At 47.6% G+C, this 20,797-nt stretch overlaps 1 protein-coding gene across 1 annotated transcript; it reads left to right on the top strand.

The window, feature by feature from the left end:
• Positions 1 to 10,349: 10,349 nt before the first annotated feature.
• On the top strand, positions 10,350 to 14,917 carry LOC117722459 (alkaline phosphatase, germ cell type-like). Its single transcript, XM_034521627.2, has 11 exons — positions 10,350 to 11,323; positions 11,407 to 11,523; positions 11,637 to 11,752; positions 11,916 to 12,090; positions 12,304 to 12,476; positions 12,921 to 13,055; positions 13,148 to 13,220; positions 13,331 to 13,465; positions 13,551 to 13,742; positions 13,959 to 14,078; positions 14,168 to 14,917. Exons 1-11 carry the CDS (start codon positions 11,257 to 11,259, stop codon positions 14,458 to 14,460), a joined length of 1,596 nt encoding a protein of 531 aa, XP_034377518.1. The 5' UTR covers positions 10,350 to 11,256; the 3' UTR covers positions 14,461 to 14,917.
• Positions 14,918 to 20,797: the final 5,880 nt, after the last annotated feature.

Here is a 20,797-nt window from a genome sequence, read left to right as displayed (position 1 = left end):
AGATCTGATACCTTCTGGCCTCCTCAGGCACCAGGCACACGTGATACATGCAAGCATACAGATGAAAATAAGCTTTAAAAAAATTCACTGTAACCAGGTCTGTTAGCATATCCCTGTAATCCCAGCTGCTCAAGAGGCTGAGGCAGGAGGACAGCAAGTCTACAGAGCCTATGAGTTAAATTCCAGCCCAGGCAACTTAGCAAGACCCAGTCTCAAAACAGAAATTATAGGGGGGAAGGTACCTGGAGCCATATCTGAGGATGGAGTACTAGCCAGGCCTGTGTGGGGTCCCCACGTTCTATTCTCATTCCTGTAAAAAAAAAAAACAAAACAAACAAACAAAAAAAAACCAAAAAAACACATAAGTGGCCAGTTGAACCTTAGGACAAGATAATCTCTTTAAACCTGTTCTGCCTTTCTAGAGCTTTTATGATTATCAAGGGTTTCTTTCTCTAGTATATCAAGTTATCTTAGAGGGTAAGATCCATTTAAGTAATTTATTTTACTTAAAAAGGTCATTTTACTCAAACAGGTTCATGAGCTTCACTGTGTTCCACTGTGTTCCTAAATTGTACATTGTACAGTTCTGGAAAGCAGTTAGAGTTAGCCAAATACCAAAAAAAAAAAAAAAAAAAAAAAAAAAAAATTGCAGAATTGGGTGAGAGACTGTCCTTCAGCGTATTTTTACCATAATAGATTTCCCAGCTAACAAGACTGCTGCTAGAGTGAGATCGTCCTCCTGATGCTCACGACACCAAGTCACAGAGAGGTTACCGAATGCGGCACTGGACACCTAGGACTTTGCGTTCCTCCATGACCAAAGCACCAGTCTACCCATTGACTCAGAAGGATGGCTCAGGGGCTGAGGAGGTGACTAAGCAGATAAAGCACTGTCACACAGTGATGACCTGAGTTCAATCTCCAGAACCCACATAAAAAGAAGGAAGGGGGGGGAAGGGAAGGAGAGAAGTGACTGTAGCTGTCCTCTGACCTCCACATGCTCCCCAAGGCGTGCACCCCATCATACACATCACAATGGTACATTTTTAAAGGATGACTTTGAGCTACACCTGCCAGCTGTCCCTGATGTTGCCACCACTACAGCTAGACTAGACAGAGGAGGTCTTGCCTCGTGGGTAAAATAACAGTCAAAGGTGCCCACAGAGAGCCACTCTGCCAGGCCCACTCCTGAACAAGGTCCTCAGGCTCAGACCCTTTTGCCTTGGCTGAAACTGCAGAAGGGACTCAGCTATGCACTGTCTCCTCCCCCAGGGATCATGGGGCGGGGTGAGGGAAAGAGAACTGTCACTTGCCTTGGTGTTACATCTGTCTCCTTCCTCTTCCCACCCAGGGCCCAGCAAGTTCTTGCATGGCCCAGAGACTGACCTAACTGGGGTGATGAGAGAGTGAAGGAAAGGCCTACACACACACACACCCTCTGAGTCCCCACAGCAGCCCCAGGACATAAGTACAGAAGAGCTGGAACTGGGTGGGCTATGCATTTACTTTATATCTGAGTCAGGGAGGTGGGCTTATGGCACACAGCTGAACAAGGAGGCAGATTTAGCTCATCTTTATAAGAGGTCTCTGTAGGGAAGCAGTCTTAGGCGGCAGTCATCCCAGAGGAGAAAAAACGATAGCTTCTGCATAGACTGTTAAATTTGCATTCGGACCAGGGAAAGGCTTTGCCACCCCCCTGAGCATCACTGGGGGAGACTTTGCCACTCAGTGGGCCTGAGGCATTGGGATCCTTGATAGCTCAGCCCATGTCAACAATGCACATTCACCTGGGATTTTATCTGCTCCTTACACTCAACTCAAGGCTTCTTCTGCTCCCTATGGGGGCCTGGGGGGGGGGGGTATATTTCTTGCTGGAAATGGAATAATCAAAGCAAGGCCCCACCTCATAAGCTCCATCAGGACAGAAGGGTCACTACCTGAATGAGCCACCTCCTTTAACACTGGCCATGGGGTCCACTTGCAAGCCTTCCAGGATTCCAAGGCTTGCTTGTTTGTTCTGAAGCTCAGGAGATGGCCTCCTCTTCCTCCACACACACACACCCTTCCCCTTTAGTGCATACTAAACCACCAAGTTCTCCTACTACATCCCCATAGCAGGCCTGGGGTACAGGTCCTGTCTCTTGCCCATTCTCGGGTGAGAGAACCTAGGCTTGGAGAGATGACCCTTCAGAAGACAATCAGAAAATGCTGAAGTGAATAGGAGCTCAGATCCAAAATGTTCTGCATTTCTTTATTAAATATTTTTAATTCTAATTGTGTGTGCCTAGGTGTTTTGTCTGCATGTGTGCCCAAGCATATCACTGCTATGCCTGGTGCCCACAGAAGCCAGAAGAGGGTGTTGAATTTCTTTCTTTCAATTAGTACTTCTCAAAATTCAGCTATTCATGTATCACTTTAATGATTTTTTTTTCTGCCATAGCCACATAATGGCCTGTGGTCATATTTATTTAATGTTTTTCATTAAACAAGCTTAGGTTTTTCTTTGAAATAATTAGAAAGGAAAACTTACAGTTACCAAAAAAAATAGAGGGCCAGCTGGGGAGTTAGCAAGAGTTGGTATAGTGATCACCTAGTATGCACAAAGCCCTGGGTTCGATCCCCAGTACCCAGAGCTTGGGGGAGGGGAGGCAGGATCAAAAGTTCAAGGACATGGCCAAGCATCCTGAGGCATGTCTTTACTCCCAGAGGCAGACAGATCTCTGTGAGTTTGAGTTCAGCCTGGTCTGCAAAGTGAGTCTTGGACAGCCGGGCTCTGTTACACAGAGAAACCCTGTATCGAAAAATAAAAAACAAACAACAACAACAACAAAAAGAGTTCAAGAGGTCAAAAAGAGGTCATCTCTGGCTATCTAGCAAGTTTGAGCCTGGCTAGGCTCCATCATGAAGAAGGAGGAGGAGGAAGGAGAAGAAAAAGAAGGAACAAGAAGGGAGATAAAAGAAGGTGGGGGAAGTAACCAGAACGCATTATAGAAATGCATGAAATTGTCAAAGAACTAAGTTAATTAAAAAGCAGGAAGACCACCATCACCAGCCTCGAGTAGAAGGCAGCTGTGTATTCCAAGCCTGCAAATAGCAGGGTGAGTCTTTGCCTGGGGGTCTCTGCTTCAAAAGAGATTGTAAAGTTAGCACAACGTTAAAGGCATTCAGGAACCAACTGAGATTCTTTCCTGATATCATCAAAGGGATGGAAGAGAGACCAACAATACTCCCTCCCACAGGCCTGTCACTGCTGTGCCTGGGAAGCTGGAGCCAAGGGATCTGACTCTCCCAATGATATTTTATGCCCTGAGGTGGTAGCTGAACTAGCCCTATTTCACCTAAAAGACCACACCTGACACTTCAGTTTGTCCTGTCTTGGAAAATGCTGGTTGAGATAGAGATAAGAACTGTGGCAGGAGCAGATGCATCTGGTCTCAATCACACTGCCAACCTGCTCCTTCCTTCTGAGACAGCTCATGCTGAGGACGGCTGGCTAGCCCACCAGTGGCACACAGCTGAAGACCATAACTCACCCTCTCCCAGAGTTCGCAGGAAGAGGTGTTGAGCCCAGTAAGTCCCTCCTCCAGTCATCACTAATGGTTGGCAGTATCCATCTTCTGGTGGCCCCAACAGGTAACTACAGCTTCTGTGAGTTAATGGCTGTGATGACCATGACATGACCAATGAATGGCATTTCCAAGTCTTCGCTGCCTTCTGGCTTGCATTCTTTCTTCTTCCTCCTTCTCCTTGTTCCCTGAGCCTTAGAAGAGTTGTATCCGTGTCTTGTTCAGGGCTGAGCGCTCAACCACCATTTGTTCTCAGTACCTGGGCCTCACATGCAGTTTTTGGGCAGTGGTTGGTTACTCCCATAACAAATAGGCACATCTTGCCTAGCAGGTCTTATCTAGCTCTGGTAGGTATCCAAGCAGGTAGCAAGAAGAGTCTGCACTGTTTTTGGAGTCTCTGGAACATCCCTGACCAATGACTGACATGAAAATGCTCCAAACCTCCTGGTTCTGGGACTTTTGTTTAGTAGCCACAGCCTCTAGTAACAGTGTTATTCAGCCATGTAGTGTATCTCTTTTCTAATATGTGTGTGTGTGTGTGTGTGTGTGTGTGTGTGTGTGTGTGTAATTGTGCTACAATATAGTAAGTTTACATACTTGTCTTGGTTAACCACCTCCCACCCATCCCCTCCTCCCCACTTTTTTCTCTAATTAAATCTTTCCACTCCAAAGAGCAGTACTGCTATTGCAGAGAACACGGGTTTGCTTCCCAGAACCCACTGGCATCTTACAGCCATAGTAACTCCAGTTCTGGGGAATCCAGTACCCACTTCTGGCCTCTGCCTGCACCAGGTACACACACCGTACACTTAGATACATGGGGGCAAAATATTTGTACACACAAACTAAAAACTAAATGTTAAGAAACAAAAACCTTTCCACTCACACCATTCACCCTCTGTACTGTCACCTTATCTGTGTCTTGCTATTCCCTCTCCCTTAAGGGACCACACACACACACACACACAGAGAGACAGAGAGAGAGAGAGAGAGAGAGAGAGAGAGAGAGAGAGAGAGAGAGAGAGAGAGAGAAACCTCCTAGTTTCCTAGCTTCACAAACACTCCAAGGTAAGCACACATTTTAAAGAATCAAAGCTAAGAGCCATATGTAAGAATGAAACAGCATCTGTCTTTCTGGGCCCGAGTAACACTATATATTTTTTTTCCAGTTCCATATGTTTACCTATGAATAAAATTCATAAGTGTATATGTTTCGTTAAAAATAACATTTCAGGATAGCCAGGCTTAAAATAAATGAACTGTCTTTCAAATAAATAAATAAATAAATAAATAAATAAATAAATAAATAACAAAACAGCTACCAAATCCACAAGCCACCCAGCCAGTACTGAAATGCTCTGGTTTTGCAGGCTACCAGGGTTTCAGTCATCTTAGTCTGTTTCTTTCTTTTTCCATCCTTGCACTTCTTTCCCGCCCTTCATCCTCATCTTCACCAGTGAGAGCTTTCCTCAGCACTGACATCAGCTTCATCCTCCTCACATCTCCCTTTCCACTGCAGTCCTCGTCCTCAAACCTTCCTCTTACCCTTCTCATGGCTTACGGCTCCTCTCCCCTCACCGTATCCCCACAGCATCACCCTTCTGCATCCCAGTCAGGATCTTCCCAGTCCTCTCAAAGTCAGCTTGCGGGGGGTGGGGGGGGGGGAGGCTTGAAGGTGCACACAACTGGTCTCTTTCAAAAGATTCCAAGCTACTGCCTTCTGTTTCCCCATAAGTTCAGGTGTGTGAGATTCTCAAATTCTGCTGTTAACCTGTCCAGACCTTCAAAAATCCTATTGCCTCTGAGCTTGAGCTTTCTCAGTTTGGGTAATGGGGAACTTTAAAACTGAAATTAAGCCTACACTTAACAAAGGAAAAAACTCTTCATTCACAAATTCAGCCGCTAGCCAGCCTTTCAGTTTCCCATCATTTGATTTGGATTGTCTAGACCAAGTCCTGGGACAGTTGCTTAGGTCCTGCCTCACCTCCTGGTAGATCCCCTCTCCACATCCGTGTTTTCTTCATCACTTCTCTTCAGATTTAGTTTTCCTTGAAGCAAGAGTGGAGAAGGGAGAGATGTACTAGCCTATGGCCCTGCCTCACACTCTTGCCCCTCAGCTCCACTCTTAGAATTTCTGGTTCCAAAGGAATAGAGATGAACTCACGTGTAATCTTGTCTTAGTTACTTTTCTATTGCTGTAAGGAGACATGGCCACTGCAACTTATAAAAGAAAGCATTGAATTTGGGGTTCACAGTTTCAGAGGTTGAGTCTGACCATCATGGTGGGAGCATATTGGGAGGCAGGCATGGTGGACAGGCAGTCATGGTGTAGCTCTGGAGCTGGAGCTGAGCGTTTATATGCTGATTGAAAGCTCAAAGCCCACCCCACCCCCGCCCTGTGACACACCTTCTCCAACAGGGCCACGCCTCCTAATCCTTCTCAAACAGTTCCACCAAGTATTCAAATATATGAGCCTATACGGGTCATTCCCATTCAAACCACAACTAATCCCCTATGGACCTACTAGGGGTATAGGACCTGTGGAAAGTTATAAACCCTCTCACCTCTTGGGTTCCAACAACCCAAGGCCACCATTTTCTACTCTTGCTGAACCAACACCACCCAGGATCTCTTGGCCATAGCCTGGAATGAGGAAACTTCCTGTCTCCTTTCATTCATCTCTGTATTCTTCCTTCATGCTGTCACCCATGGATGGAAAGATTCACCCCCTCTACTGCAGAGCAACACACACATATAACAAGCCACTTCACTACCCTCCATATTACTTCTGCTCTGAAGCCCTGTCAGGCAAAAGGTATTGATCACTGTAGATTGTCAGCTGCTGCTTTGTGTGAGGATTATAAGATTAGGTCCCAACAGTAGCTGTCTGCTTGCTCGAGAGACTGGGAACTGGGAACTGCTTAGCCTATAGGGCTGGAGGCCTCAGCAGTTCCAATGTGGTCCTGAGAAGAACCCATTTCAGCAGCAGCAGAGGTAGCAACAGGATAGCTGAACTCACAAACTGGACTCATGAACTCAAGCACAAAAGGAATGAACTTCTGTAAACAGGTACGTGAGCTCACAACTGAACTGTGAAGGCAAGCAGGTAAGAAGCGAGAGCTTCCCCTCAGACCTTCTTCCCCTCAGACCTTCTGTCTGGCCCATCTCAGATGGTCTTCCCATTTCATTTACTATGCAAGCAAATCCCTCTGAGGCATGCTCAGAGGTTAACCTAATCAACATAACCCCTCACAGAGCTTGTCACATGATGCTAGATCCTGTCAGGTTGAAAATGTTAACCATCTCAAGGGTCATACATGTTTCAAAAGAGCACGGTGGTGGCTACTCTTGGTTGTCAGCTTGACTACATCTGGAATTAGCTAAACCCTGTGTGGCTGAGTATGCCTGTGAGGGATAGTCTCTTAGGTCATTTGAAGTGGGAAAACCCACTTTTAATCCAGATCTTCTAAGGTGGGGAGATCCACCTTTAATCTGATGTCAGCCTATTTAAATGACATGGAAGAATAACACTTGCTCTTTTCCTGGTAGCTCTTGTTGGCAGGCCCATCCCTTCACTGAACCAAAGCCTGTAAGCCATTGTTTGTTTGGACAGGGTTTCCTGTGTAGCCCAAGCTATCCTGGGATTTACTCTGTAGACCAGGCTGGCCGTCAACTCAGAGATCCAAGTGTCTCTGCCTCCCAAGTGCTGGGATCTACCACTTGGCTCTGTAAACCATTCTAATAAATTGTGTGTGTGTATGTGTGTGTGTGCTTGCGTGTGCGCGCGCTCACGCGCGCACACACACGCACACGCACACGCACACACACACATATGAGAGGGAGAGAGAGATCCATTCTGTAAGTTCTGTTCCTCAGAGAACCCTGACTAATAAAGCTACTGACTGCTTTAGTAACCTTTTTGTTCTCTTTTGGGGTCACACACACAAACGAGTGAACGCACTACAATGGGCAACATTCTTCTATGCCTGCTGGCGCCCTGGGCTGTTCAGTCCACCCTTGTGTGAGGAGTCTTTTGCTCTCAAGTGCTGACAACTGACCTGTGCCCTTTTAGATCTGTTGCTAATTTTGTCTCTGCACTGGGCAGCCCCTCTGGTCAGGCTAAGGAAGCTGAGGCTCCAAGTAGAGACTTTTCAGTGATCTTCCCTCATACTGAAAACGAGTGATGTGTTATTGAAAGAAATGTCCTTGGCCTAAGCAAGATCTGATCTAACCTAACTGTATCATGTGCTCTTTTAATCTATTACTCTGGGTCCCTGAGCGTCGCTGTACTCATTTAGGGGTCATTTTGTCATTAATCTGGCTCAATCCATGTTTACAATGATGATTTGATAAAAGCTGAAAATGTGAAGTGGATGGTAACAGTTCCGTGTCTACATGAGTGTCCCTGGACTCCAACAAAGAGACGCATGCTCCTCCAGTCTACTTTGGGTGACTGTAGGGGACAGGGACAAGGGTCTTACAGAAATGTCAGAGTATCTGACTTCTTGACCGCTGGTGGCCTCACAGGGAGTCTCATTGGGGGTCAATGCTCTTTCTGGTGGAATGAACTCCAGCTTACAAGAGGCACCAAGGGCGTACTCACCCTGCATCCCGACCTGTCCACACTGCTTGGTATTAAGACTTTCTGGGGCAGATAAAGTGGGATGTCTGGTCTACTGGTGACTCTCTAGGAAAGAATTTCCACCAAGCAGGATACCTTTCTGCCCTGAACACTTGCTTAACACTGATTCTTGCTTTGGCCACCAAAAGAAGCTTTTGAGTCATATGTGGTAGCACGTACCTGTAATCTCAGTACTTGGGAGGTAGATGAAAGTAGATTGGGAGTTCTAGGTCATCCTTGGCTACATAGCAAGTTCATGTTTGAGGTTAGCCGGGGCTGTATGAGACCCTTGTCTCCCAGGAAATGAAAATAAGCAAATCTCCCTTAAGAGGCTCAGACTCAACCTTTCCACTGTGCTTGCCTTCTTCCCAGTCACCTCTTCCTCCTGACCTCCATTAACCCCCCATGCTTAAAGGGTCTATTTAAAATGTCTTTTAGTAAACTCCAATTCTGCTACATTTAAAGAAAGGGGGGGGGGAGTGAGCCCCATGTGCTATACTCCACCGCCCCAGGGTGCTGGGGTTCTGTCTTGCCCTGGAATGTCAGTTCAGCTGAAGACCTCACACAGCAGATGAAAAGCCCTGGGTTTTCTTACTGTCTGTTAGGACACAAGCCAACTTAGCAGGCCTTCATTTCCAAGGGTTTCCTTACACTCTATTCTTTTCTTTCTTTGTTTCTTTTTTTTAATGGTCCCTTCATAGGAAAAGGTATATTTATAAACCCCAATTTAAAATATAAATGAACAAAAACAATAAGCCTCTAACCACATGAGGCCTAAGTCAGTACTGGAAGACCTGTACCTGTTGTACTCGAGTTAATAATTTACTCTGTGTCTCTCTCTGCATGCTTGACTTCAACAGAGGATCTTTAACATGGGATGCAACTTCTTCAGGGAGTTTCAGTTCCCAGGAGGTATCTGGACATCGTGGGGGCTGAGGAGGGACAGGTAGATGCTGGTGAGCAAATGGAACCCCTAGGGTTCCAAGTCAAATCCTTGACTCCTGCAGTAAGGAGGTGTGAACCGGGCTGGCTGAGGGAGGAGGACTGCTACGGGTAGCAATTAAATGAAGGCAGTTCTTTCTTTTGTAAAAATTTGAAATTGTTATTTTGAAAACTATGTGAAATAAAGTTTCCCATCTCAGTGGAGGTGGGAGGTGCCTTCGGTCTCAGCACATAGGAGGTAGAGGCAGGAAGATCAGAGCTTAAAGGTCAGCCTACATGAGACCTTGTCTCAAAAAGACCAAGTAGTTAATAATAGTAATTAATAATTAATAGTGATAATAGTATAGCAGTAGCACCATTCGGTTGCTGGGGATGCAGCTGTAGTATATCACTCACCCAAAAGGCCCTAAGTTCAAAGCTGAGGACAGCCAAAAGTAAAATTAAAAACTACCAAGTTGTTCTCCCCCCACCCTTTTTTTGAATGACTCTTACTACGTAGCCCTGGCTGGTTTGCAATGTACTATGTAGCCTAGGCTGTCCCTCATACTCAAAAGAGGCTAGCCTGCCACTGCCTCTGCCTCTAGAGTCCTAGAATTAAAGGCATGCCTGGGCACACTTGGTCTTGTTTTTTGAGGCAAGATCTCATTAAGTCCCAGCTGGCCTCAAACTCTCCATGTCATCAACAATAATTTTGAATTTATACTGGAAAATAATTAGACAGGGCTAGACTATGTGTATGTAGCACAGGATGACCCTGAAGCCTGCCTTGGCCTACGGATTGCTGGGACTACAGGGGCATCCCACTGTGCTTGACCGCCTCTATTCAAAGGTTGAACAAAATTTCATTGCACCTATAGACCATGTTTCTCTGACCCACTCATCCATCAGTGGGCGTGTGGCCTGACCCCTCACCTCTTGGCCACTGGGATAATACTGAACCCAGTGCATTCTTCTCAAAATATACTCTGAGGTGGGATCACTGTATCACAGAAATACTTTGAGCCTAGCCTACCCCCGGGCTACAGGAAGCTCACAGTTTCTGTTGGTTGGTTGGTTGGTTGGTTGGTTGGTTGGTTGGTTGGTTGGTAGGTTGGTTGGTTGGTAGGTTGGTTGGTTGGTAGGTTGGTTGGTTGGTTTACCACTCTCCGCCCCCCCCCAGCCCCCTCCACCTCCTCTTCCAGCCTGGGTTTCTCTCTATGGCTCTCTGGATGTCTTCACACTCACTCTGTAAAACAGGTTGACCCTGATCTCAGAGCTCTGCCTGCCTCTGCCTCCCAAGTGCTGGGATTAAAGGCATGCACCATCCGTTTCTTGTCCTAAACTATACCTACAGATGTACCCAAGGTATGTACAGAGCACTCACCCTGGCATCCCTCCACCAGCCTATGAGAACTTAGTAAGGATCAGGATCAGGAGTAAAACCTGCCTGCTTCTCGGGAAGATTCAGGTTTGCCTCACGGTACTGCACCCACTCAAACCTGGCTTGTTCTGGGTATCATCCTTATGAATGTACACTCAAAGACAAGGCTCTCCCAGCCTGCCCTAATAACTTTGACACCAAACAGGCCATGAATCAGTGGTGCCCCGATATTGCCTAGGCGATAGTCATTCTGGGATACAGACCTTGGTACCCAGCTGACTCCCTCAAAGCCAGATGTGAAGATTATGAGCCTGCCACCAAGACCACTCTGTGACCTTGTTTCCATGTCAATGGGGCTCATGATGTCAAAAGGCTGAATCCAGACCCTGTACCCAAGCTGTGTGTTTCCAGTCCCACCCCAGAGCATATCCCAGTCCAGCTGGCTCTTTGGAACAAGAGTGATAGGTCCTGACCATGTGAGAGTGGTCCTAGCAGCATGGGACGCACATCCTCACCCTGAGGAAAGCAGCTTCCAACCTCTTACCCTTAAGGGGGAGAGCAACCATGGAGCAGTATCTGTCAGCCCTCCCCTGAACACCCCCCCCCCACGCTGGCCTAGACACACCCTGCCACTTCTGTTCAGGCAGCAGGGCTTCCTTTCCAGAACTGGAGGGGTGGGGTCAGGGAGGAGCCTGAGGATTAGGGAGGGACACTGAATTTTTCAAGCAAGAACTGTTCTACTGCCACCCCTCCACCAGTCCCAGCCATGCAGGGAGCCAGGGTGTTGCTGCTGCTGGGCCTCAGGCTACAACTGTCCTTTGGTGTCATCCCAGGTAAGAAGGTTCCCCTAACTGTTCGTCCCCACCCACAATACAGAGTTCCGCTGACACCTGCCTCCCGTCTCTCCCTTGACCAGTGGAAGAGAAGAACCCGGCCTTCTGGAACCAAAAGGCAAAGGAGGCCCTGGATGTTGCCAAAAAGCTGCAGCCCATTCAGACATCAGCCAAGAACCTCGTTATCTTCTTAGGGGACGGTGAGTGTGCAGTGTGCGAGGCCTGGCCACCCAGGGGCCCTCGAGCTCCAGGCACCCAATTATGGGTCCAGGAAAGCCTGGGGTTCAGATCTGACCATATTCTGTTCCTTCAGGGATGGGGGTGCCCACGGTGACAGCCACCAGGATACTAAAGGGACAGTTGGAAGGTCATCTAGGGCCTGAGACACCCCTGGCCATGGACAATTTTCCATACATGGCTCTGTCCAAGGTGAGTACTGGAACACATATCTAGGGCAGGAAAGGGGGCTTGAGGAGGAAGAACCCAAAAGAACCAGAGCCCAAGTTTGCAACCAAGACAGGGTAGACATGTCCCAGGAAGCAGGGACTAATGTCTACCAATAGCACCCAGCTGAGAGTGTCTCTGTCCCCAGACATACAATGTGGACAGACAGGTCCCGGACAGTGCAGGCACGGCCACTGCCTACCTGTGTGGGGTCAAGGCCAACTACAAGACCATTGGCCTGAGCGCAGCTGCACGATTCGACCAGTGCAACACCACATTTGGCAACGAGGTCTTCTCAGTGATGCACCGTGCAAAGAAAGCAGGTGAGCTGGGCATGGAGGTCTACACCATTAATCTCAGCAGTTGGGAGGCAGAGGCAGGCAGATCTGACTTCAAGACCACTCTGGTCTACATAGTAAGTTCCAGGCCAGCCAGAGCTACATAGCAAGGACTTGTGCAAAAACAAACAAACAAACAAAACAAGTGGGTTAGGGCCAGGCTAAGGAGCTGGAGCACCTGATTCCTGTCATTTCTAGGAAAGTCTGTGGGAGTGGTGACCACCACGTCGGTGCAGCACGCCTCTCCTGCCGGCACCTACGCACACACCGTGAACCGTGACTGGTACTCGGATGCAGAAATGTCCACTGCTGCTCTACGTGATGGCTGCAAGGACATCTCTATACAGCTCATCTCCAACACGGACATTGATGTGAGCCCCAAGAGTGAGGGAGGAGGGCTGCATTGAGGGGGTCACACACTGGGCTGGTGAGATGGCTCAGTGGTTAAGAGCACTGACTGCTCTTCCGGAGGTCATGAGTTCAAATCCCAGCAACCACATGGTGGCTCACAACCATCTGTAATAAGATCTGATGCCCTCTTATGGGGTGTCTGAAGACAGAGACGGTGTACTTACATGTAATAAATAAATAAATAAATAAATAAATAAATAGTTTTAAAAAAAAAAAGAGGGGTCACACACTGAAGTCTGTGCAGCCTACAGTCTGAGTTATGAGTCCTCCAGGGTATCTGAGGAGTGGGTAGGGAAGAGGGTGTTGACATGCAGCCCAGGAGATGCCCTTCCCACATACCTGGTCTGTCTGTTGGGAGGAGACAGAGGAATCCCAAGTCCCCTGTCCTGACCTTCTGATTACAGGTGATCCTTGGTGGGGGCCGCAAGTTCATGTTTCCCAAGGGGACACCAGACCCTGAGTACTCAGGCATCAGAGCTCTGTCCGGAAGCAGGCTGGATGGACAGAATCTGGTACAGAAGTGGCTGGCAAAGCACCAGGTGACAGGGGCACCAGGGTATAAGGCTAGCAGACATTATTACAGGGCTGTACATCTCAAAGGTATGTGCTAAGACTGGCTGTGTCTCTGCAGGGTGGCCGGTATGTTTGGAACCGCTCAGAGCTCATTCAGGCATCCCAGGACTCAGCAGTGACTCACCTCATGGGTAATGGTCCATTTCCTGCCATGTCATTTTTAAAAGGACTTCACTGAACATCTATCTAAGTGTCATGACCCAGCTACACAGCCTGAGATCCGTGCTCTTATGTCCCTCAGGCCTCTTTGAACCTAACGACATGAAATATGACATCTACCGAGACCCTACTCAGGACCCTTCCCTGGCCGAGATGACAGAGGTGGCTGTGCGCGTGCTCAGCAGGAACCCCAAAGGCTTCTATCTCTTTGTGGAAGGTGAGTGGTTGAGCCTGGCACAGAGGAGGGGGAGACAGGGGTCCAACACAGGGGCAAACATCTCCCCATCCCTGGTTTCCTGCAGGGGGCCGCATCGACCATGGCCACCATGAGACTGTAGCCTACCGTGCCCTGACTGAAGCTGTCATGTTCGACTCAGCCATTGACAAGGCAGACAAGCTCACCAGTGAGAAGGACACGATGATCCTTGTCACTGCTGACCACTCTCATGTATTCTCGTTTGGTGGTTACATACCTCGAGGGAACTCTATCTTTGGTAGGCCAGGGACAAGGCAAATGTATCAAATGTATTGGTCACACAGCATAAATTTCTCTGGGCCTCAGTTTCCTTGTCTGTCAAATGTGTATAGATACAGTACCTGCCTTGCAGGGGATTCGTGATGATAGGCCAGTTGCCAGGCAAAGGTGAGAATTTTTGGATTATATTGGCTCCACCACAGGGCACTGACAAAGTGCCTCTCTCTCCCTACAGGACTGGGGGCCCCCTTCAATGCTCTGGATGGTAGACCTTTTACCTCAATCCTATATGGCAATGGTCCCGGCTATAAACTTGAGAAAGGTACCCGGCCAGATGTCACTGAAAAAGAGACTCGTAAGTTCTATGGGGCCACCACCCTTGAAGTTAAGGGCAGAGACGACTAGGGTCAAAGGCTTTCTGCCCTGAATACCTTGTTTCCCCAGGTGACCCTAAGTACCGACAGCAGGCAGCTGTACCCCTATCATCAGAGACCCACAGTGGGGAGGACGTGGCCATATTCGCGCGTGGCCCACAGGCGCACCTGGTGCACGGTGTGCAGGAGCAGAACTACATTGCACATGTCATGGCCTTCGCAGCCTGCCTGGAGCCCTACACCGACTGCGGGCTGGCGCCCCCTGCCGGCCAGAGCAGTGCAGTGAGCCCAGGCTACATCTCTGCCTTGCTGTGCCTGTTGGCAGGGAAAATGTTGATGTTGATGGTGGCAGCTGAACCCTGACTACCTCAGCTCACTGGACTCCACTCCACTGTCCCACAGGCTCCAGTGCTCCATGACTGTGGTGGTTTGAATATGGTTGGCCCAGGGAGTGGCACTATTAGGAAGTGTGGCCTGGTTGGAGGAAGTCCTTCATATATAGATGTAGAACTCTCAGCTCCTCCCACACCATGCCTGCCTGGGCACGACCATACTCCCCACCTTGATGATAATGGACTGAACCTCTGAACCTGGAAGCCAGTCCCAATTAAATGTTGTCCTTATAAAACTTGCCTTGGTCATGGTGTCTGTTCACAGCAGTAAAACCCTAACTAAGACACTGGCTCTCATTCTCCGGACTCCTCCTGTCCCTCTGGTTCCCTGTGTCTTCGCTTCAGGTTCCCAGCCTCAGACATAACTCAGATTGCAAGCCCTGCCACTCACCATGGACTCTAACAGACTTCAGTGTTACAACCTTCAGGATACCTAGCAGACCAAGGGAATGCCACGCTGGTGTCTGTCAATGATGCCAGCTCCCAGAAAATGTGACACCATGCATTCGGCCACAGCTCAGCCTGTGCCCCAGGACCATGTAGGCAGTTGGTGTCCCCACAGGACAAGGACTGAACAAAAGAGTGTGCTGGTTTTTCTTGGCTTTGGTATCCAAAGCACACCAAACATAGCCTGGAAAGGCTGACACAGCCAAGATGACCAATGGCTCTTTGGCAGTCCTCAACTGCCACCAGTGGCCTCAAATCCAGGTGCTATAATTACATGCATGTGCCTCTGGGCCTGGCTTGCACATTCATGTCCAAGCAAAGGATGCTTCCGTCATTCTCCTGGGAGATTTTGCACTAATAAAATGAACTATTACCCAGCATAATGCCAGCAATGCCTTGCTGAAAGAAAGGCTGGGTGCTCAGGTTGAGGCAGTGAGAAATGGAGGCTGAGTGAGGGAGAGGGGCAGGAAGTTGGGGGAATGTTGGAAAATCCAGACACAAGCAGCCCTATACAAGGGATGAGTCATGGCTCCCAGGTTCTACCTCCTGGCAGTGAGCTTCAGGTTTGCAAGGGCCAAATAGTTTAGCCACACATGGCTCAGTTCTTGTGGAAGGCCCCCTTAGCTGGCTGCAGAGGTAGAGCAGGTAACACACTAAGGACAAGGTATAAAAAGCCCCAGTCACACAGAAGAACGTGTTTCAGGCTCTGACTAGGAAAGGCCCTAAGGGGTCAGGGCCAGTGGTTTCCCATCTCCCTATAGGTAGTCCACTCCAGACTCACGGAGGCTGCCTCAGAGTTGACCTTTATTGTCCTCTGATGGACAGAGAGACCAGTCAGCTCTCCCCCACATAGTCAGGGCAGATAGCTATGGTCACACCTGCCCTAGAAGTCGTCCAGGCTCCCACCTTCCATCTCAGGAGGACCTTAGCCTTCCCAGGCTCTTACAGGGCAGCAGCGAGCACTAACACATGACCAGGGGATCTGGATTTATGATCCACCTACCTCCTGCAGAGATAAGAATCTGAAGGTCACCAAGTAGAAAGCTCTAGGATACTGGTGGAGGGACCCTGGGGCAAGAAGCTGGGATTCAGTAGGGGGCTTGCAACCTCACCTACGAGGTGTGGAGGTTGAGTGGGGATTCCTGCTGCAGATACTTCATAGCCAGCAACATCCTTGTCCTCAGAGAAGTCCTTCTGGAAGATCTGGGCCTGTAACTTTAAGTTTTTTTCAAAGACTGCTTTTAATGATGGTTCTTAAATATTTTATAAACTCCCTTTTAGCTCACCACCCACCAGAAGTAGTGGAGAAGAAAGCATACCTGTTTAGAAATGGTTCTTTGGAACAACTCCCGGCTGCATTGTCAGGCACAGGTTGGCAGTGGCAGCCCGATCCACTCACAAACACTTCACAGATATACCAACAGTCCAGTTCAGTGGAGTCGAGATAGTAAACATGAATCAGCACTACCTAGCAGAGACAACCAGGCCTTAGCCTCAGCACAAATCAGCAGGAGGGACCAGGGCCAACAGGAACACCAGGAAAAGTTCTTGGCCATGACTCTCAGCAAAGTGAAGATCAGGGAAGGCCAATAAGCATTTACCAATGCAAGCAAGCCGAGCTCAGCCGCCTTCACCGGCTGTTGAGTCCTCTCTGTACGCCTCCCAAACATCACGAGTCCTCCACAGGGCTCGCCTCAGCACCCGGTCTGTCTCAGCTGACATCGATCTGCCAATCAGCCCAAGTCTGCGGAAGCGGCACGAAAACCACAGCACACCACCAGAAATTTGTTGGCAAGTGTCTCTCCATGGAGTCCCAGAACTGGAGCTCAACCACTCAATTTAAGGACTGGCTAACACATCTGTGTCCTTAGCAAAGCAGAGAGGCCTTCGTCACGTGCCCCTTCACGTGCTTGCTTTAGCAGGACATGTTTTCTCCTGTGTCTGAACATTCCTTCACGAGTCTGCCTCAGTCTCTCACCTGTGTCCACTTCAATGAAATCTTCCTTCACGAGTCTGCCTTAACAAACACCATCCAACACAACTGACTGTCCCTTAAGTTCCCACTTCATGTACATGGAAAGAGGCAATTCTTGTCTAGTGGCTGTCTCACCACAACTGGAGTAACTCCAAAGATGCTCAATTTCTTCTTAGAATTCAATACAGGAAGCTGTCAGGAGCAGACAGGTCTCTAATCAAAATGAACATTAATATAGAAATGTTTGTCACGTCAATTCTGTGGACTTCTGACTTTTTGAAAACCAGCTATCCATGTAAGGTAATCTGAACTGTTGTCTGTTAACTCCTCTCAGCTATTTCTAAATAAAACATAGAAAACACCCTAACAATAAACTCCAAGCCATGAATTTGCTATAGTCCCTTAACTCACAGGCTAACCATCTCAAATCAGTTAAAAAAGTTAAAGAAGGACTGGGTCTAAGCCTTGTATTCCTAAATGTGTTATATAGGCACAATGCCTATGAGAGTAACAATATTCATCTCACTTTTATATCAATAAGAAGCTCGTACCAATGAAAACCTTAAAACTTGTAATCAAAGTAAATTGGTGCCATTTAAGAATTTATATCTTCATCTTGATAATAATTGTACAGATTTCTACTAATAGGTTATGGCTATGCAATAAATCCTAGCTAATCCTCTCTATTCCCACAAAACCACTACTTTTCCCTAGAAAGACAGCCCAACATTTACCACCTCAGTCCCCAAGCCCAGGGAATAGGGGCGCTGACTCTTCATTAGCTTCTTCAAGCTGATTACAGGCGTTGAGATATTAGAAGAGGAGTGGGGGAAAGAGCAAATTGATAAGCCTCTGATGCTGTGTCTTCACTGCATCCAGATGGAATTCCCGGACCTCAGAGGTATTTCTAGGTTGGGTAGTAGGTTACACCTCTGATTGAGCAATACCAAACTTATAAAGCCTTTGATTAACATTTTTTTAAAAAAATGTATAAGTGCAAAAAGGAAAAGGGGGAATGGGATAGGGGTTTTCTAAGGGGAGGGAGGGAATGGGGAAAGAGGATGGCATCTGAAGTGTAAATAAAATATCCAATAAAAAATGAAAAAAAAAAACAAAAAAATTAAATTAAAAAAACAAACAGAAAGAAAGAAAGAAAGAAAGAAAAGAAGGAAGAAAAAAGGAAAAAAAGTTTCCACTTCATGGGCCAGATGCCATTTGAATATTCTCTAAGGTCCCGTAGGAGGTGGGAAGCACACAGGAGAAAAAAGCAACAAGATTTATTCTAAATCCCTTCACCTTAGCCTCCGGCAGACTCTTCGGCCAACGGCAAAAAGCAGCCACACTCTTCACCAAAATACCGCAAAAACAGTTTCTATGCCATATACCAAACGTCTTCTCCACTGAAACCTTGTGGGCAAGGTCTGCACCATTCAAATCACTCTGAGCAACAAAGTCTTCCATATTCCTACCAGGATGGTCCATTAAGCCCTGTTTAAAGGATTCCACTACTTTCCAAATCCAAAGTCCCCACATCCATTCTTCCAAACAAAAGCATGGTCAGGCCTATCACAGCAATACTCCAGTCTCTGGTACCAACTTCCGTCTTTTTGGTCATCACAGGTGACAGGTGATGTGTACCTGATCTTTTGCAGACACATGGACAGTTTTCAGGACACTGGGGCAAACCCCAGCTGAGGGAGTCAGGGTTGCCTTAAGAACAGCACGGGAGGCACTTGACACTGTACACCTAGCACAATAGCAAAGATATTGGCAACAGCAGATTCAAAATGGAGGCCCTTGTGTCAACCTTCAAAACATAACATTGCTGTAGGTCACAGGGGGAGTGGCCGAATGACATCAATCCAGTTGACGCTGAGGCTGTGGACTTGATTTTAGATGCAGCAAAAGCTGGCTCATTTAAGCATTGCTGGCCGGCATGTAAAGTGGTAGACTAATTTGCAAATTGTTCAGAGTGTCTCCAGTGGCTCAGGAATTAGTTCAGTTGTCCAAGTGTTTGTCTGGTATGTGTGAAGTCCTTGGTTTGATCCCCAGCCCTGAATAAAACCAGGCATGGTGACATACCCTTATGATCCTAGCCCTCAGGAGGTGGAGGCAGAAGGATCCAGAATTCAGGGTCGTCCTTGGCTACATACTAAATTAAAGAGCAGCCTGGGCTATGTGAGGCCCAAACTCAGAATATCAAAATCCCCAAGTCAAGTCAAACAAAGCCACCTGTGGCTGGACTGTGCCAGCATCTGCCTATCATTCCAGTCCTCCAGAGGTGGAGGCAGAAGATCAGGAGTTCCAAAGTAGCCCAGCTCAATAGTGAATTTGAGGTCAGTCTGGGTTACAGGAGCCCCTGTATTAAAGGCAAAACCAGACTGGGTGTTGTGGCATCTACAATCATTATCCAAAACCAGACATGGAAGTGTATCCCGTTCATTTCATCACTTTGGAGTCTGAGGTAGAAGAACTGTTTTAAGTGTGAAGCCTGACTGACTTCAGAGTGAGACCCTATCTCAACAAGATAAAATAAAATAAAATAAAATAAAATAAAATAAAATAAAATAAACAAGGGACTGACCTCACACAGTGGCACAAGCCCATAAACCCAGCTACTTGGGAGACTGAGATAGGAGGATTCCAAGGCCAGCCTGGGCTACATAGCAAGGTCAAAAACAACCTGAACCACCTATTGAGACCCTATCTCAATAGAAAAAAATTACAGATCAGGCTCAGGGACCCATGGCTGTAACCTGGGAGCTTAGGTTTTGGTTGAACTTGGTCACATTCATAGCTTTAGGGAGGTCAGAGGTCAGCTAAGTTGAGTGATTCAACCAGAGAAATTTATCAGCAGCCAACAGGAATATCAGATATTATTATTATTACCACTATTATTATTACTATTGAAATGATAGCCCAGGATAGCCTGGAAGTCACTATGTTGTCTAGGCTAGTCTTCAGCTCATAAACTCAAGTGTCCCTTCCACCTCAGCCTAAGTGCCTGGGCCCACAGCCACAGGCACCACACTGGATCTCCACAGGACCACAACAAACACGGACCTGCAGCTTCTCCAGTCCACAGCGGGCATCGCAGGGACTTAGTGGGACAGGGCAGCAAGTGAAGGTGCCCTGGATTTGGGGAGCAGCCTGTGGCCCCGGTGGGATGAGACATGTAGAGAAGGAGGTGGCTGTGGGAGGGCCTCCCTAAGTAGAGCTTAAGTGAGGAGAGGTTTGTGTTTGCTTGTCTGTCTGTCTGTCTGTCTGTCTGTCTTGAAATAGGACTTCACTATGGAGACCAGGCTTGCCTCTGCCTCTACTTCCCCAGTGTGGGATTGACGTGTTGGGTTTAGAGGACTGGGATTAAAGGTGTACCCCACCCTGCCCAGCTCCACTTTGGGTTTTTGAAGCAAGCTCTCTCATAGCCCAGGCTACCCACCAAGCATGGCCCTCTGCTTTCGCTCTCCACCTCTGGGATTTCAGAAGCCGGCTGCCAGTCTGCTGTACCTCCTTCTCCTTTTCTGTTTTTTTTTTTTTTTTTTTTTTTTTTTTTTTTTTTTTTTTTTTTTTTTTTTTGAGACATGGTCTTATGATTCTTTAAAAAAAAAATTGACTTTGAACTACTAATTCTCCTGCCTCTCCCTTCCTCTTCCTCCTCTTGGTTTTTTGTTTTTTTGTTTTTTTGTTTTTTTGTTTTTTTGTTTTTTTAAAGCAGGGTTTCTCTGTGTAGCCTTGGCTGACCCCTCTGCCTCTGTCTCCAGTGCTGGGATTACAAACATGACCCTACACATACACACATGCACACACATCTGGTTTATGGGGTTATGGGGATCAGATCTGTAATTCATGTGTGCCACATCCCAAGCCCACTTATCTCTTTATTTGA

The sequence above is a fragment of the Arvicanthis niloticus genome, chromosome 17, assembly GCF_011762505.2.
Source record: "Arvicanthis niloticus isolate mArvNil1 chromosome 17, mArvNil1.pat.X, whole genome shotgun sequence".
In the NCBI taxonomy this organism is placed as follows: Eukaryota; Metazoa; Chordata; class Mammalia; order Rodentia; family Muridae; genus Arvicanthis; species Arvicanthis niloticus.
Note: the sequence above shows the minus strand (reverse complement) of the source record. Positions and strands in the feature narration are given on the sequence as shown.

Excerpts from the sequence above, each read along its gene's own strand:
- LOC117722459 (XM_034521627.2), top strand. The coding sequence starts at position 11,257 with ATGCAGGGAGCCAGGGTGTTGCTGCTGCTGGGCCTCAGGCTACAACTG. Across the intron at positions 11,524-11,636 it reads CGTTATCTTCTTAGGGGACG|GGATGGGGGTGCCCACGGTG; the intron begins GTGAGTGTGCAG and ends CTGTTCCTTCAG. Across the intron at positions 13,743-13,958 it reads TCGAGGGAACTCTATCTTTG|GACTGGGGGCCCCCTTCAAT; the intron begins GTAGGCCAGGGA and ends CTCTCCCTACAG.